The 16,167-nt window shown below is 43.9% G+C and overlaps 1 protein-coding gene across 1 annotated transcript in view; it reads right to left on the bottom strand.

Moving 5' to 3' along the window:
• Positions 1 to 4,715: 4,715 nt before the first annotated feature.
• The window catches only part of SASH1 (SAM and SH3 domain containing 1), a 168,262-nt gene continuing 156,810 nt past the window's right edge, over positions 4,716 to 16,167 (bottom strand). Inside the window, 4 exon segments of the mRNA XM_032485114.1 lie at positions 4,716 to 8,142; positions 9,285 to 9,416; positions 10,747 to 11,178; positions 11,180 to 11,883. Of these exon segments, the coding sequence (XP_032341005.1) occupies positions 7,879 to 8,142; positions 9,285 to 9,416; positions 10,747 to 11,178; positions 11,180 to 11,883 (1,532 nt within the window). The 3' untranslated portion in view covers positions 4,716 to 7,878.

Genomic DNA, 16,167 nt, shown 5'->3' with positions numbered 1-16,167 from the left:
CTGTGCACACACAGACACTCAGCCCCACCAGGAGCAGCAAACAGGCAGGTCATCCCTCTCCGGTCATTAAAGGAGTGATCAGGTGGAAGACAGGAGCCCCACAGTGTTTACTGAAGTGGGTTGTGAATTTCACCAGTCTCCACCGTCATTCGCCAATGGCGTTTTAATAGGAGGTTTACGAGACTCAAGGTCTCGCTGATAACTTGGAGAGTCGTGGAGGTCCTGCTCTCCCTCCTCCTCCTCGCCGCCGAATTTCATTTTTGGCGCTGGTGGTGCCCGCTGCCCCTCCCGCTGTGCTGGGCGAGTGCATTCCTCCTCCACTTCTAGCCCTCCGCAGGGTCAGGTTCGGCCTTCAATCTGGCCCATCAGTGCCCTCTGGTGGCCGCAAGCTGCAGCAACTAGTCACTCCGCAAGGGCTTGTTTGCTGGAAGCAGTTCTGGGATCTTCTGGTTTGCTGTTTTCTTTCTATGGCACAGATGCTCACGTGCTCCAGTGAAGCCTTTGGTAGGTAGAGAGGGTCTGCCTTTTTATCGATTTACTCTGCCACTAGCCATCTGCATATGACCTCAGCTACTATCACCCTGTGGGTCTGTTTCCTCACCCCTAAACTGAGATTAAAGTAGACCATCTCCAGCTTTAACATTTAGGATTCAAGGGCTTGTGATTCAGGGACAGTCATTCATTTAACAAATACTATGTGTCAAATGTAGAGGTTCAGACTCATCAGAGAGGAAACGTGTGCCTTCCTGGACTTTCAACTGTAGCATGAGGAGACAGCTAAGAAGCAATAAACGTAACAAAGAAAGAAATTCTATAGTGTGTTAGGTGATCAACGCCTCCCGGGGGCCAGGGGGAGGGGAAGCAGGTATGAGAATCAGGAGTGGTGCAGATGAAGGCTAGGAGAGGGTGCAATTTTAGGTGATGGAGTCAGGACAGGACTTCGAGAGATCTCCCTTTGAACAGAGACCAATGGGAGGAGGCCAGGACACGGTGAGTCATGCAGATTTTCTGGGGAAGAGTGTTCCAAGTGAGGAAAACCCCTACAAAGGTGAGGTGAGATCCTGACTGCTCTGTGTGAGGACCAATAAGAAAGCCTGTGTGGCTGAATTAGACACAGAGGGCATAATGATGGGGGAGACCACATAGGAAATGGGAGACAAGGGGGTATAGCTCAGTGGTAGAGTGCGTCCTCGGTGTGCACAAGGTCCTGGGTTCAATCTCTTGTGCTTCCATTAAGGGAAGAAGTCAATTGAAATTAATTATAGGAACGGGAGACAATTACACAGAACCTGGCAGGCCATGGCGCGCAATTTATCCGACTCAAATGGAAAGGCACTGGAGGATTTGGAGCAAAAGAGTGACGTGAGCTGCTCTATGTTTTTACAGGGTCTGCTTGGGTTGCCAAAATAAAATGCAATAGATTGGGTGACTTAAACAACAGAAATTAAGTGAGATGTTGGCGGAGGAGGCCTGTTTAACCTAACAAGAAAATAGCTGGGATGGTGTCAACATGTGGTTTGCTCTTATTGTAATAAGCATCCTGTTAGTTAAAAGCATTACATTTCTTCTTAAGTAATCGAAGCTTGGGATTCCATCTTTTACTCTAAGTGGGCTCCTCAAGGTGAAACAGAGAGATCGCTGTGGGAGAGAGGAGACCCTGGGATGGACGTCTGAGGTTCCTGACCGTTCAGCGGGTTGGGGAGGGGCACTGAGAGGTGCTGCTGGAAAGGCAGACCAGGGAGCATAGGAGTGAGAGGCAGAAACTTGGGAAGGGCAGCGAGGTAGGGACAGAGAGGACGAGGAGGTCGGGACAGGGACGTGGGCGCTGGATTTGGAAATCAGGGCCTTGCTTCCAGTGGTGGCCTCAGGTGCATCAGGGAGCAGTGGGCTGGGGAACCTATGAAGGGTAAGGAAGGAGAGACTATGGGAGTAGGAGTATTTTTCCAGATATGAGTCTGTGAAAGGCAAGAGAGAGGCGGGAGGCGGGGGGATTATCTAGGTCAGGGAAATGTGGAGTTGAGAGAGAATTTTTAAAGTGAAGAATGATGAACACTGATCTGGTTGATCTATCGTTCTTCACAGGTAAAAGCAACAAATAGCTCTGGCAAGAAAAGGAACTTTCTGGAAGAACCCCATGTAGCCTACTGCAAAGTTCTTCAATCTGAGATTCTTTCTAGTGGGCACACGACCCGGGATAGCTTTAATAATGTTTCTAAATTAATATGGTCATAAAATTGATCTGCCTGAGGATACATGCTCCTGACACCCTTTTCCTTTCTCTTTCGTAAATTCTTCTATCTCACACACACATAAAGCAAAATATTATTTAAAATGTCTGGGGCTCCCAACAATTGGGCAAACTTGAAATAACTGGGGTTACAACATCTTCTATAATCAAGGGACCATGAGGCAGCCACCCACCCCTGCCTTCCAACTAATGAGAGACATTTTTATATTTTATCATTTTTAATCAAAAATTGTGATATATCTGTATATTGATAAATTCATTAATAATAATCATGGTCAGGATAACTAAACCCAGAAATTTTTTTGTTGTTACAAATAGAGCCTAATGATCAGATAAAAAGAAATTAAACTTCAATTCATAAGCATTTTTATTACAGGGAAATATGATAGGATGATCAAAAAGACACTCTCACATAAAAAATACATTGCATTAGGATAAAAATGTGTGGAGGAAATAGGATGGTTCTAGGCTTTCAAGGAGAAAAGGAGAGTAAAATTTTCCTTTGTCTTGTGTGCTTTCAGTGGACAATGGTAGGTATCAAACTGCTGTGGTATTTATTTTCCACTGGATATATGTATTTTTAAGTAATGTTGCAATTTTATTCTAAAATGCAAACATTTACAGAATGCTGGGAATGTGTAGTCTTACAATTATTTAAACTTACGGTTTGGAACTTTCAGAGGACAACTTTAAGATGTGAAGGGAATGCTTAGCTTGGGGATATTATTTTAGGGGTACATGAGTAACGATGTTTGATGGCCATTGGCACAAGGGATCAAAGGAAGGCTGGACAAGGAGGTTTGGGTGCCTCAGTTCCTGAGCTTCGTGGGCTCTGCTGGCACCACCAGCAGTTCAGCTCCAACCCTCTGGGCAAACGGAGGCTGAACGGGGCTGTGCTCCCTGCTCAGAGGGCGCTGGGGACACGGCGACCACAGTTGCACTAGGATTCGTTGAAATGTGGGGGGTTCAGTTCTCCTGAAGGAAATACAAAGTGTGGTTATCCAAAAGGGGGGAATTGGGACCAGCCTGGGGAAGACACCAACAGCCTATTGTAACACGTTTGAGGGGAAAGGCCAGAGAAATGAGGGAATACTGAGGATCCAGTGTTGGGGGACAGCGCGGGGTAGGGTTGGCTGTCCCAGGACAGGATTCTGAGCGCAGCTAGGATTAGACAGAGGGAGGGACACCTCTTTTGTCACGGCTGGAGTGAGAGGAAAGACTAGGGGAGGAGGTGGGGGAGTTTTGCAAGTGGGCTGAAAGGAGATCCAGAGAGATGGCCCAGGGGATGGCTTCTAATTTTGCTATTAAATGAGGGAAGAGATGATGCACTCATGATGATGGCCAAGCAGATCAGGAGTCTGGGGACACAGAAGATATTTTCTCAATGATTTTCTTGTTCTTTTTAAGATTTTGTGTTTTTTTTTTTTTTTTTTTAACCAGAGCCTAGCAGTCCCCGCACATAAGCACACAGGTATAATCCACAGGCTACCTCCTCCACCCGGCCTTTTCTCCCCCTAGACAGTCAGTTTCCCACTGGCTCCCACAGCTCTTTGTACACATCTATCAAAATTTTAAATCCACATAACTTTAACACAGCAATTCCACCTGCCAAGTGTCATAGGTGTATGCATATTCATAATGGCTTTTTTATAAAAGCAAAGATTGTCATTTCAGAGAACTGGCTAAAATTATCTGCATAATATAATACCGTGCCAGCCTTTTAGGAGAATGGAGGGGTATGGAGACAAAGATCTCCATACACTGAATTTAAAGCAGGGTGAAGAGGTGTGGAAAAATGCATCTGCAGTTACATTTACAAATAACCAGAGCATTTCTGGAAAGATATGTAAACACTGGTTACAATGCTTACCTGCAGTGTGAGAAACAGGTGGCTGGGAGAAAAGACAGGGTACAGGGCGACTTACTGGTTTGTCTCAAGTGCACACAGTACCTACTCAAAGTTTTTGTATTACAGACACACTCCCTCCTAATAAAAATTATGTTTTTATATCAACTGCGGTATACCAATGTTGAAAAAGGATTTTTGTCAAGTTGGTTAATTTCTAGACTATCCCAATCTGGATTTTTTTTTTTTCCTCCCTCAGTGGAGGACTTAAGATTGTTTCCATTTAACTCCATGATATTGGGCAAGTCAACCACCTGTGTGGACTCAGACTCTTCATTTGAAAATGATAGGCTTAGACTAGAGATGACTTCCAAAAATCTCTCTGTGGGCTAAGATGCTGTGATTATATGACTTAATAATGCAGTATTTGTGGGGGAAAAAAACTTGCAGTAAAGTCTGGCAAAGAGAACCTGAGTGTCAGTGAGTTTTTGTTATGTGGCAGAAGTAATTGTATAGAACAACGATTTTTACAATATGGTTCATTCTGAAAACCACACTTGATAAATTCCCCTTCATTTCTACTCCATTTACCTTGGCATACCCAAGGAACAACAAAAGAGGCATATTCAACTGAAGAAATTTATTTACTTTTTTTTTTCTAGGTACATAGATGACATAATTATAGACAAGTTTTGATACATAGGAAAACCCTTCTGTCCACCTCTTTTTGCTAAATGAATCATCACAATAATTTTTACATTTTTTAAAACAATACACAGCTTTCTCGGGCTGAAGCAATCGCGAGGACATGTTGGTACTGGTATATTACAGCTACTTACAATGTTTAAGAACAGCAATGGAGAAAAATAAGTTATTTAAATATTGATTTCATATACAGAAAGTGCAATGTTGTTAGTTGTTATATAACTTGCTTGACAGTTTCTTGTTTCTAATATCAATTTAAAATTGAGATAACTTGGACAGACTACTATATTTTTTTTTCTGAAAATAATACAGTACACACATGCAGCATTGACTTGGTGAACTGACTTTCTTTTGCTGCAATTATGAAAGCAAACTTTGCTCTGTCAGGAACTGATTTCCAACAGACTAGTAATTTCCAATCTCACCTATACCCAAATTCAGGAAAGAGAAAAGGGCCTCTGACTAAGGCAAGGCCATAAAAATCTACCTACTTCTTGGTTATCTGGGAATGTCAATAGTGGTTTCGGCTGGCTGCATTTCCTTGTAGACAGCTTCAAAGGAAAAATTACCCATAATGGATGTGTAGCTACCTGAGCCAAACTGCCTCGCCGGGTTTCTTTTGTGCTTTCCAAAGACAACAATTTTCACCCTTCCTCAACATTCTGAACCAAGTGCAATGGATTAAAAAACTGGATATTGCTAAAGCCGACCACCTGTCTTCTAAAGTCCAGGCAGCCCCAAATCACCTCAGTCAAATGTCACACACAAACATTCAGGCTTTTCTAGGATCAAATTAAAAGTTTAAAGCAAAAGATCAAACAAATACGAAAGATTAAAAAAAAAATTTTTTTTAAAGCACAAGAAAGTAAAAACCACCTCAGACCCCACAGATTAGGAAGCCCTTCCCACTGAAAATTATCCATGGTCCCTGAATCTGACTTTTCTAGGCAAAGGCAATGATTTCCAAAGAAGAATGACAAAAATAAAGTTTGGCATTCTCAAAAACTCATACTCAAAAGTTCCCTTTTCTGGTGCCACTTTTACTTAAGTGAAAATCTTACAAGGAAAATGAACTGACACTTGGAAGTTCACGGACAATTCCCCCCTCTCCTTTGTGGTCTATTATTACCTGACTTACATCTGGTCTTCAGCTCAGCTTAGACACTGAGGAGGCTCTCTCGGATGTCAGGCTGGGGTACCGAAAATGCGGGCTCAGGAGACCGTTTTACAGCGTCCATCTCACCACAGCACCGGAAAGTCCTTTCAGCAATGGTTACAGGAGAGCCCTGCAGCCTCCTGACTTTCTGAATGGACTGCTCTCACAGGAATGTCACATCCCACATGACAAAAATGGGCTGTTTTTAAGAGTTCAAGAGAAATTTGGCAGCTTTAGCTTTTTCTTCTGCATTTCCACAACTTCTTCACATGGCATCTTATAGAAGGTGACTATTATTGAAGAAATATATATTATTTAAAAAAATACATACCAAAAGGCATGAAAAAATATATCACCTGAGAATGTCCTTTTCCTCAGAAACACGGATCCAGGTGTATAAAGCTAAAATGGCTTTGTAACAAATGAAATCACTCCTTTTTTCCCTCCCCTGGGGGAAATCATTTGTTTTAATAAGTAGATGAAATATGATAAAACTTTTTATCAAGGTTTGTGTTCAAAGCATTTCTATTGTAAATGATCACACCCAATGCTTAAAATAGGGCTCATGATAAGAATGTAAAGGAAAATCATTTTGTAAACAATTGGAAACTTTAATAATTTAATTGTCTAAATTTCTGTTTGCTAGAAAATTTTGCTAAATTTCAGACACTAGACTAAAAGAGGATGCTGTAATCAGTTGGAGAACAACTGAAAATATTCAACTACTTAATACATGACTAATGTAGTTTGCTTGGCTCCAAAATGAACCTTCATTTTATTTAAGAGAATTATCTAAATAAGAAAAGATGGAAAACAGTATTTTAATTATAAAACAAAACAAAATAAAACCCAAACCTTTTAAGACATCTTATAAACTACTTCCCTTAAAAAAAAAAAAAAACAACTTTCTTAAATACTCAACTTTACAATGACTTTTTGCAAAGGTGGTCTGTTCAGATGACTGAATTTTGGAATGGACACGGTCAAGATTCCAAGTCAATACTGCAGCACGATGACCAACACGGTAACAATACTAAACTGATTCAAATGAAAGGTAGTTACCGTAAATACACACATACACATACACACGCACACGCACACACACTCATACATGCTATCTTTCTGAGTTTCAGGGAGCTTTTTACCAGAATTGTAGTTAGAAAACTGAAAGTCAACATGAAATTTGGCTTGATAAACACCCCTATAAAATGAGCCATGTTAGAGTGAGACAATTAGAAAAGCCCATTTCTGCTGAAAACATCCCAACTATGTTAGACGGCAGTCTAAGCTGAAGACTTGGGACTATGGTTACAGAGGAGTGAACATGAGTTAGATAACTGCTTAAAAGCTTACATTAAGGCAAATAAAAGCTGATTGCTAGAAAGCAATTATTAAAATGTCTCTTGTTTATCTAAAGGAGAATAGGACTTTTCTTTTTTTCCCCTAGTGCAGCCACATTTTCTTACTTTAGAACAAGTGAGCCTGGTCAACAATGTACAGTCACTCCCGAGTCTGTTACTTTGGACTGGCTAATGCGCACCTGGACCTCGGGTGCCCTGCAGGCTGAGAGATGGAGCGGGCTGCGCCTCCCTCTGCCCCCAGCCCTCTCCCAGCACACCCGGACAGACTGCGGGCACAGCATTTGTGGCATGTTGGCATGCTGGTTCTATTGTGTCCTGAAAATAAAAATAAGTGCTTGTCTTTTCTTTGGGGGTCAAACAGAATCTCACCAACTTCCTGGAGGGGGCTTTTCTGGAGAAGAGAGGCTCATCGGTCCCGAGCCAAGACTTTGAGTTCTGCTGGCCACACACTGGGCCTTTCTTCTGGGTCTGGTCTGCGTGTCCAGCGAAGGAGGAATTGCATCAGCATCATAAACACAGTGAAAGGGTGGCTCTTGTCCAGGGAGGTCCATTTCTGGCCTGGCTACATGGCCTCAGGGCCTGGTGGCAGTTTGAAGAGTCTGGCTGCGGACACGAGCTTGCTTATGTGTCTCTCCTCGGTGATGCCGGCCTCCTGAAGGCAAGTGTGGGACAGAGAAGGCACTTGGCCCAGTGTGCTGAAGCCCGCTTCCGTGAGGGCGCTGGCGTACATGGGCAGGCCGATGGAAACCAGCCAATCCGACACGGACGAAACGCAGCCGGGAGAGAGGGGCTTTCTACAGATTTCTGTGAGTCCACCACTTGGGATCTGGATAAACAAAGAAAGCAATTTTATAAAGACTTGACAAGTGCCACTGGAGAGCTCTTTCTCATTTGCCTAAAAGGGACAGTGTTGAAATCTACTATTACTAGACTATCAGAAAGTGATAATGCTAGGGGATGTCAGAGCCCACGACTAGCATCAAGAACTCTTTCTTGACTTCTCAAAGGTGAGACAAATCCACAAGGAAGTGTTTGAGGTTCCAGAAGGTACTTGGAATTAGATCTAACCCCAATGATGTGTATAAGTCTCCAAACTGTAAGCATTTATACTTCTGGCCATTTTTGTGTCCTGGTGGTGACACTCTTCAACCAATGATCCCTATGGTGACTGAAGAGGCAAACCTATGTGAAAGTGTGAAAATGAAGAGACTCAGTGCTTCACTTTATAAAGCAGATTTTCTTCCATATTTTGAATCTACATTAACAACCAGAAAACTAAACATGTAATCAACATAGTTATAAAGAACTAAAAATATAATAAATGTTGGCTAGGGCAGGGAATTTATACTTGACTTCTGAGAAGGCCGAGTGCTACACCTTTCAGAAAGGCAGTTTACTCCCAAATGTGCAAATTCTTGAGAGAGTTTGAGCAGTCTTGATGAAGCATAAATCCTCTTGAAGGAATATATCCTCAGAAATTAACCCTGAAATCTATAGAAATTTATTAACCAGGATGTTCTTCACTCGATTATTTAAAATAAAAAGTTGAGGGGGGGAATCTAAATGTTTCAACAGTGAGGAACTACTACACACCTACTAGAACACACACCTACTGGAACACTTTGAAATCTTGATAATATAAAAGGAATTTTAGTAACAGACAAATAGATTCATGATCTGATAACTAAAAACAAAGCTTCAAAACTGCACATGTATTATCAATGTGCAGAGCAATGGCTAGCTGGACTTTTTCACAGGGCTAGGATTATGGATAATTCTCTTTCTAAAATTTATTTATAAAACTTAGTAAGTTGAATACGTATTACTTTGCCCAAGGTGTCTCTCTTCGATAGCTACAGTGAACCCTTGGGCTGCTCAGCGGTGGCCAGAGAGTTCACCATGAAGCTCCATAGCTGAATGGACTTTAAGACACTGGGGAGAAGGGAGCCCGAAGTGTGGGCTGCTCACCGCCATGCGGTGCTGCTTCCGAAGCAGCTTCACACGGATCTGGTCCATGTTGGTGGCAACGTCCCTCTCAGGCTGATCTAAGTCTTCTGCGTATCTCTGTACCAGGGCCTCGGGAATCCCACAGCGGCCATGCTGCGGGAGAGAACAGATGTCTGTGATCAAGGGTTGCAAGGATCTTTTACCTTCTCTAAGAGCAGCAAACATAAGCAGGATAAGACTTTTAGCTACTAGAAAACAGGACCAAAAGTTTTCATTTCAAGTGAATTTTTTTTTTTTTAGGGACAGGATGCATGTTTCAGAGATACTTTTACATCTTAATTTTTTAGATAGTGATGAGCTCTAGAAAAATGTTTTGAAATACAGTTAAAGCAGAACACAATCATCCTATATTTTGGGGGGGTCCAACACCCTTATCTCACTCTACCTGATCATTTTACAAAATGTTACTGAAGACCGTCTTCTAAACTGGCAAACTTGTGCTCTACAGAGAGTCTACTGTTTGTGCCTCAATTTGGAAAGTTGTACTGCTCTACATCACTAGACCAGCCAGCATTTACTGTACAGTAGAATTCCCACTACTCTCCACTCAAAGGGGTTCATTCACTGAATATCAAGAAGACAGAAGAGGAGTATTTTATTGTAAGACATTCGTGGTCATACGTTTATAACAAAGCCTCCCAGGAATGCATTACAACAAAACCTGCATTTTCAGGAGTAACATGCACACATACCTACATACATAAACATACAGCTACACCTATTTATTGTCATGTGTTTGTCTTCAAAGTCACTTTGGTACTGGATCTGCTCTTTTTTTCAATTGAGAGATGAATTTTCATTACAGATCTCAACTTTTGGGTACAATAGGGTATTTATTCTGTATAATCTTTTCCCCCATTACCCACACAGATAATGATACAGTACGGTTATTACATCTGAATAGTACTCTACAATTTTCAAAGTATTCATTTTGCATGCTCTTTTTAATATCCCCAGGAGGTAGTTATGCAGGTTATTATTAATTTCATTTCACACAGGGAAATGAAATGGAGGTTTGTTCATGTCTAAAACAAAGATGTCCAGTGAGACATGCAAACTGGACCTTGGGTCTGTTCTGTGCACTAAACCATCCTTTTCAGGAACTGATTCTAGTACTGATTGATAGTTCTCCCCACAAAGGATAGCTGCCCCGGATTAAATACAAACAAGCCAAAGAAGAGAAGAGTAAGGAAAGGAGAGGGAAACCCCGGAGGCTATTTGCATTTAACCTGGGTACCTCGCTCTTGGGTTTATCGAACGCCTAGGGTGGGGCAGCAGGGGCCCTCCTGCCGTGGGTCACCCGTACTGTCACCGGCCATCGGCCCACGCCGCCAGCTGGCCTCGAGGTGGGGGCTTGTGCTGTTCCTCTGGCCTGGGCCCCGACTTTGAAAAGCTCGTGTATTAGGGCCAGGACCTCGGTTACCTTATCAGAATACGGCTCCTCGGTGAGATCGATGCCCTCGGCTCGCAGCTTGTTCTCAGTGAGCATCTCCAGATCCACCCCGCGGGCGCAGGAGGCCTTCCGGGTCAGAGCGGGGCCCAGCCGCACGCCGTGCTCCTGGAGGCTGGCACTCTCGGGCAGCTCCGACAGCCAGGGCGGCGGCCTGGCGCTCTGCGGGCTGCCCGGCTCCGGTCCCGGGGGAGGCCTGGGTGCCACCGGCGGTGGGTGACAGTTGCTGGGGCTGCCGGGGCTGCCCTTCTTAAGGGGCAGGCTGGGTGCATCGGGGCCAGGGATGCCAGTGGGACCAAGAGGGCCAGGATGCAGCCCGTTGGCGAGGCGCTCCCTGCTCTTCTTGGCAGGAACGGGAGGAGGCTGCGTGGGAGGTTTTGCCTGCGTTCTGGCCTCAGGGGCCCCTCTGCTCAGCATCCACACCTTCTTTGGTGCCCGGAGGATGATACGTTCCTTCGAGTCCTTTCCTGTGACCCTCAAGAGGCGTCCTTGTTAAACTGTGTTTAACGGCGGGCAGTTGGGCATCACAGTTTTTGGGCAAACACGGAGGGGGTGATGTGCCCTGTGAAAAGGCCGCGATGGGGCCATCCAGTTTCTTAGTAGTCGTTTTCTGAGGCTCAGAAAATCTCTTGCTTTGGGTCAGTAGCAGTGCATTGTCAACAGCAGAATCTCGTTTGGGGCTTTGAACCTTGGTGATGGAAGGGGTTGTCTTTTGTGGCACTTCGGGTACAGTCTGACGGGAGGGTTCTGTCACCTCGCCAGGCACATCTTTTTCGGCATCAGCCTCTCCTTGAAGGTCATCCAGGGAATGGGACCGGGGCCAAGCTTCCACAGTCTGGGGGCCCTCCAGGGTCTCACAGCTCCGGCAGATGGAAACCGGGAGGCTTCTTCGGTTTTTATTCAAATCAGCCACACATGGCGGATCACAGCCCTTGGCGGTGTGAGGGGTAAGACCACCGCCCAGCCTGCTCTCCCCTCCCGGCTTCAGTGCATCCGCTGACTTCAATAAAGGCAAGGTTGGGTAGTTGCCCAGCTGACTCCTGTTGAAAGACTTCAAGCTGGATTCCGCTGATGACTTGGCAGAGAGAAGGCCGGTTTTCCGAGTCTTACCTAACGAGACAAGGAAATATTTCACCATCACATCTTAAAAAGGGAATCAATCAAATTGACATCAAAGGTGTGCTAACGTGATTGAAATCTCAAACTCCTACAGCCCATCGTTGAATTACACTAAGGACATAAAATCACCACTGGGGGATGGAGAGTTACTGTGGTCCTGTTTATTTTTAAAAAGAATTCTTAGTGGTATTACAGGACTCAGGGAGATGAAAGTTAATTGATTTATGTGGAAAGAAAATATGCTGTGTCAGGCAGTAAAATAAATCTAGGCCTAATGTCTGTTCTTAGCTGCAGTCAGTGTGGAAGAAAGTCGCTCATCCACACCCCATTTAGGAATCGCACTGATGGGATTTCTGTAGAGTGAGTACAATTTCCTAAAGCCACGGTGGCAAAGGGGAGGTAGACTGAATTCTGGGACAAGCTCTGGGACAAGCTCTTTACATGGTAACCACTGCCTTCTCAAACCTTCCTTCAAGCTCTCCCCGCTTTGTGTTCTGTTCAGGTGTGTAAAATGAACGTTTCTCAGAGGCAGTCAGCCAGCCTTGGTACAAATGAGTAAACAAGCTCACGTGAGTATTTTGCCAGAGACAACCTGTAAGATACTGATATGGTACTAATTCCCAGTGATGCAACAGACCTGATTAAAATAAGCTGTCAGACTGACAACTGAGCTTATCAACCAGATACCGTCTACTTAGCTGACAGCTGTTGACTAGTATCAACTGCTACTGCTGCTTGATGAGCTTTACTGAGAATGTGCCATCTAGGGCCAGTGTGCTAAATGCTTCGTTTTCATCAAAAAAAAAAAAATGCTTTTCACACACGCTATCATTGACTGCCCTTTGTTACATTTTTGGTGAATACCACTGTGAAGGAAAAATACTGCAAACCATACCAGTAAACAAAGAATGCCGAAACCACCAAGTCATCAGCGGCTGCCCCCACCCATGAAGACAAGCCTGCAGCCCAGCCTCTGCAGCCACTCACAATGGTGCCCTCCGAGGGGACTCAGAATAAGAAAGGACAGGACATTGGCCCTAGATAGCTAGGTGCTTGTCAAAGGAATGAATTGAATCAATTTAAATGTTTGCTTCCTCCCATACATAGAAAAGCACTAGATTCTTTTAACTTGAGATGCCCAGTTTTCTTTAGATAACAAGTAATCTTTCATTGTTCCAACTACCTGGTCTTTGTTGTAAAGCTCCTATATATCCTAGCTCCTCCCCTACCTCTTCGGAGCAGTCCCCCAGAGCGATGTGAGAGGCTGTCATCCCGGCTCGAGTCCTCCCGCCAAATAAAACATAACTCTCAACTTTTAGGCTGAGCATTTATTTCAGTTGACACCATGTTTGTTTGGGCTTTGAACTGGGCTGGGGGAATACCCCAGACATAAAACACATAAGCCAAGTGATCTCAATACTCTAGGCCTATCAAAAAAGATAAAAATCTTAAACCCACCACATGTTTGGAAGAGGCTGGCTCTAATCTCTGAAAAGCCACTATTGTGTAACTTCAGGTTTTCTTCCTCATCTACTGTTTCAGTAAACATTTCTAATTAAATATTTTAACTTAGAATTTTGACATCTCCCCATGAAGCAATCTCACTCTTTCAATAAATAAGCAGCAGACGGTGCTCTGATTTCCCTGGGAGGGGAAGAGAGGGTGTGGATAGTGCCAGCTCTAAAAAGGAAAGAATACTTTTAAGGAAATGAAAGAATCATTTCATTGATAAAAGCTCCACATGTATGCTGCGTAAGTGAAGGGAAAGGAACAAAGAGGCCTGGGGCACTGGGGTATCACAAGTGGTTTGTTTGGCCATTATCGGCAGAGGAAAAACCAGATTCCAAGATTTCACAGCTTTCTATCAAGCTCATTCTAATTGCAAACTGATAATATTAAATGAGCTGCATCAAGTATAAATCCAGACACTGAGAATGATGGATAAGAACCATCGCCTCCTCAATCAGACTTCACTCATCATCCCATCCTTTAGTTAAGACACAAGTCAACAAGTGAAGTATTTTGCTTTTGGCAAAGCAGGGTCATGGTCGAAGAGCTTTTGTCTTCCTGTATGTATGATAGTGTAGGTCTCAGACCCCGCCTCCTGTGTGTTAGCAACATGACAGGCTAACATTACCAGGTTATTTTTTCATTGTTACATGGAGATCATTAGCCCAGTGTTACTACTGAATATACTGACCGTGGTCCCATTTTTCAGTAATAGAAAAGTCATCACAGATAAAATGGAAAAGGCAAATACCTCTTCAGAAAGCATATCACATTGTACCTAAAGTTTAAAAACCAGTTAAAATAGAAAATTCTTAAAACCACTTTAGTACAAACTTTAGAAACGTGGCTTTCCTTCTTTTTAACTCTCAATGCAAACTATGTGCATAAACCCCACGCTCACAGTATGTTTATGGTGGAAAGATTCCCGAATTCACCAAGGTGAAAGTTTGGTTTGCCAGCTTCTTTAATCTAGTTCCTCAGCAGGCACACCTGTATTCTTTTTAGCATTAAAAAGTCTCTATGATTCTTACCCATCAAGAACCATTTGGAGGAGAACTAACTTACCGAAAATGTTTGGATATGGAAAAAGTTTTCACAGAAAAGAAAAACTTTCAGGACCTACATGAGGGCTCTGATGTTTACTGAAGCTGAGGAGTCACTGGGATCCAGGTGGATTTTGCATCCCACCTTGACCAAGGCTGTCCTAACACCAGGATGTGGGGAGAACCATGATCTTCCCAGATTGATAAAACACTTGGAGTGGCAGGCTCATGGGTCAAAACTTGAGGTCTCCAGAACGCTCAACAGAATTGGGATGAGGGTGAGGTGAGCAAGGTGCCTGGAGGACACCCTGGAAGGAGATGGTCACTGTCAGTCCTGTAAGTGCAGCTGGTGCCCGAGAGTGAGCGCCTTTCTGAACTCAGCCCCCTAAGCACTCACTTGTGCCCGCCCAGCCCTGCCTTTGGTGCCCAAGATGGCTCTCAAACTATGTTTAAAATCATGATCCACAGTAAGGAAACACATTTTACATTCATCGCCCAGTATACACAGACACATGTGCACAGACAAAAGAGACACAAACACACACACACGAAGATATAGCTGCAACAAAGATCACAAGGAACAACACTAGCGATACCATCGTTACCTGTGGAAGAGCACTCTGATATCTCTGTCCTATTTTATCTTACAAAACTGCTATCCATGACCCTCTAAACTGATTTCACAACCCACTGATGAACTGCAGCTGCTGTTTGAAAAGCCTGGCTCTAGCAGGTGCTCAATAAATAGCTGGACACCTGGGCTACCTGATGGGGTTCCAAAGGCAGCTGGAAACTATCAGCCCTGGACGTGTTTCATGAGGTCTTCAGGGGTTTCACAGAGACGTAGGGGAATCCTTTACTACTGTTTCTCATCTTAGGAGTTTGGGGATCACAACAGGAAACCACGAGCCTGACCCCAATCCACTTGCCTCTCCTCTTCTGTTTGAGACAAGGAAGCTACCGGGAACTTCCTAGGGACTGCTTCCTGACTGTCAGGACAGGAAGCAGCAGACAAGACCTGCAGCCGAGAATAGCCCTCTCCCTCCGTAATTGCTCTGCTCTCAGGCCGTACAGCTGAGCCACTGAAGATAACTGCAGCTTGTGCGGCCCTGATGGATGGTCTACCTGGCAAATTGTTTTCCTTATGGACCTAATAGTCCCCAACACTCAAATGTGGGTTTTTACTGCACAAAGAAAAGGACATCGGAGACACACAATTTAGGTTTTATGGCTGCAGGTATTTTAGACGGAATTTATTCACCTCACACAGCAGTCAGCAGAGGCTAACTAGAAACGAGAATGGTGAAGAGGTCAGAAAGGAAAGATTAGGACCGAGTTCGTAATGGTAATAGAATCATCTTTTTTTTGTTTTGTTTTCAGAACGTTCTGCTTTTGAAACTAGTACTTTTTAAAGCAAGAGGATCCTTCTTAATGAAGCTTCATTTATAAAACAGGTCAGAGCTGAAGTGTGGAGGTTGGCTCAAGGCCCAGAGCCACCACTGCTCACCCCACCCAAGGCCCCCCAGGCCCCTGAAGTGTGCAGGACCCTGCAGACAGCAGACAAAAACCAGGGCTTCAGGCAGCATGAGCTCCCGAACCCAGAAGTTACAAACTGCATAAGAGGCACTGGTCTTTTAAACACAACTTGTGTTCATTTCTCCACTCAATGAAAGTACTTTCCTTATAAAACTAGAACAAAACTGTGCAGCTTCATTTAATATTT

Source organism: Camelus ferus, chromosome 8 (genome assembly GCF_009834535.1).
Source record: "Camelus ferus isolate YT-003-E chromosome 8, BCGSAC_Cfer_1.0, whole genome shotgun sequence".
Lineage (NCBI taxonomy): Eukaryota > Metazoa > Chordata > Mammalia > Artiodactyla > Camelidae > Camelus > Camelus ferus.
Note: the sequence above shows the minus strand (reverse complement) of the source record. Positions and strands in the feature narration are given on the sequence as shown.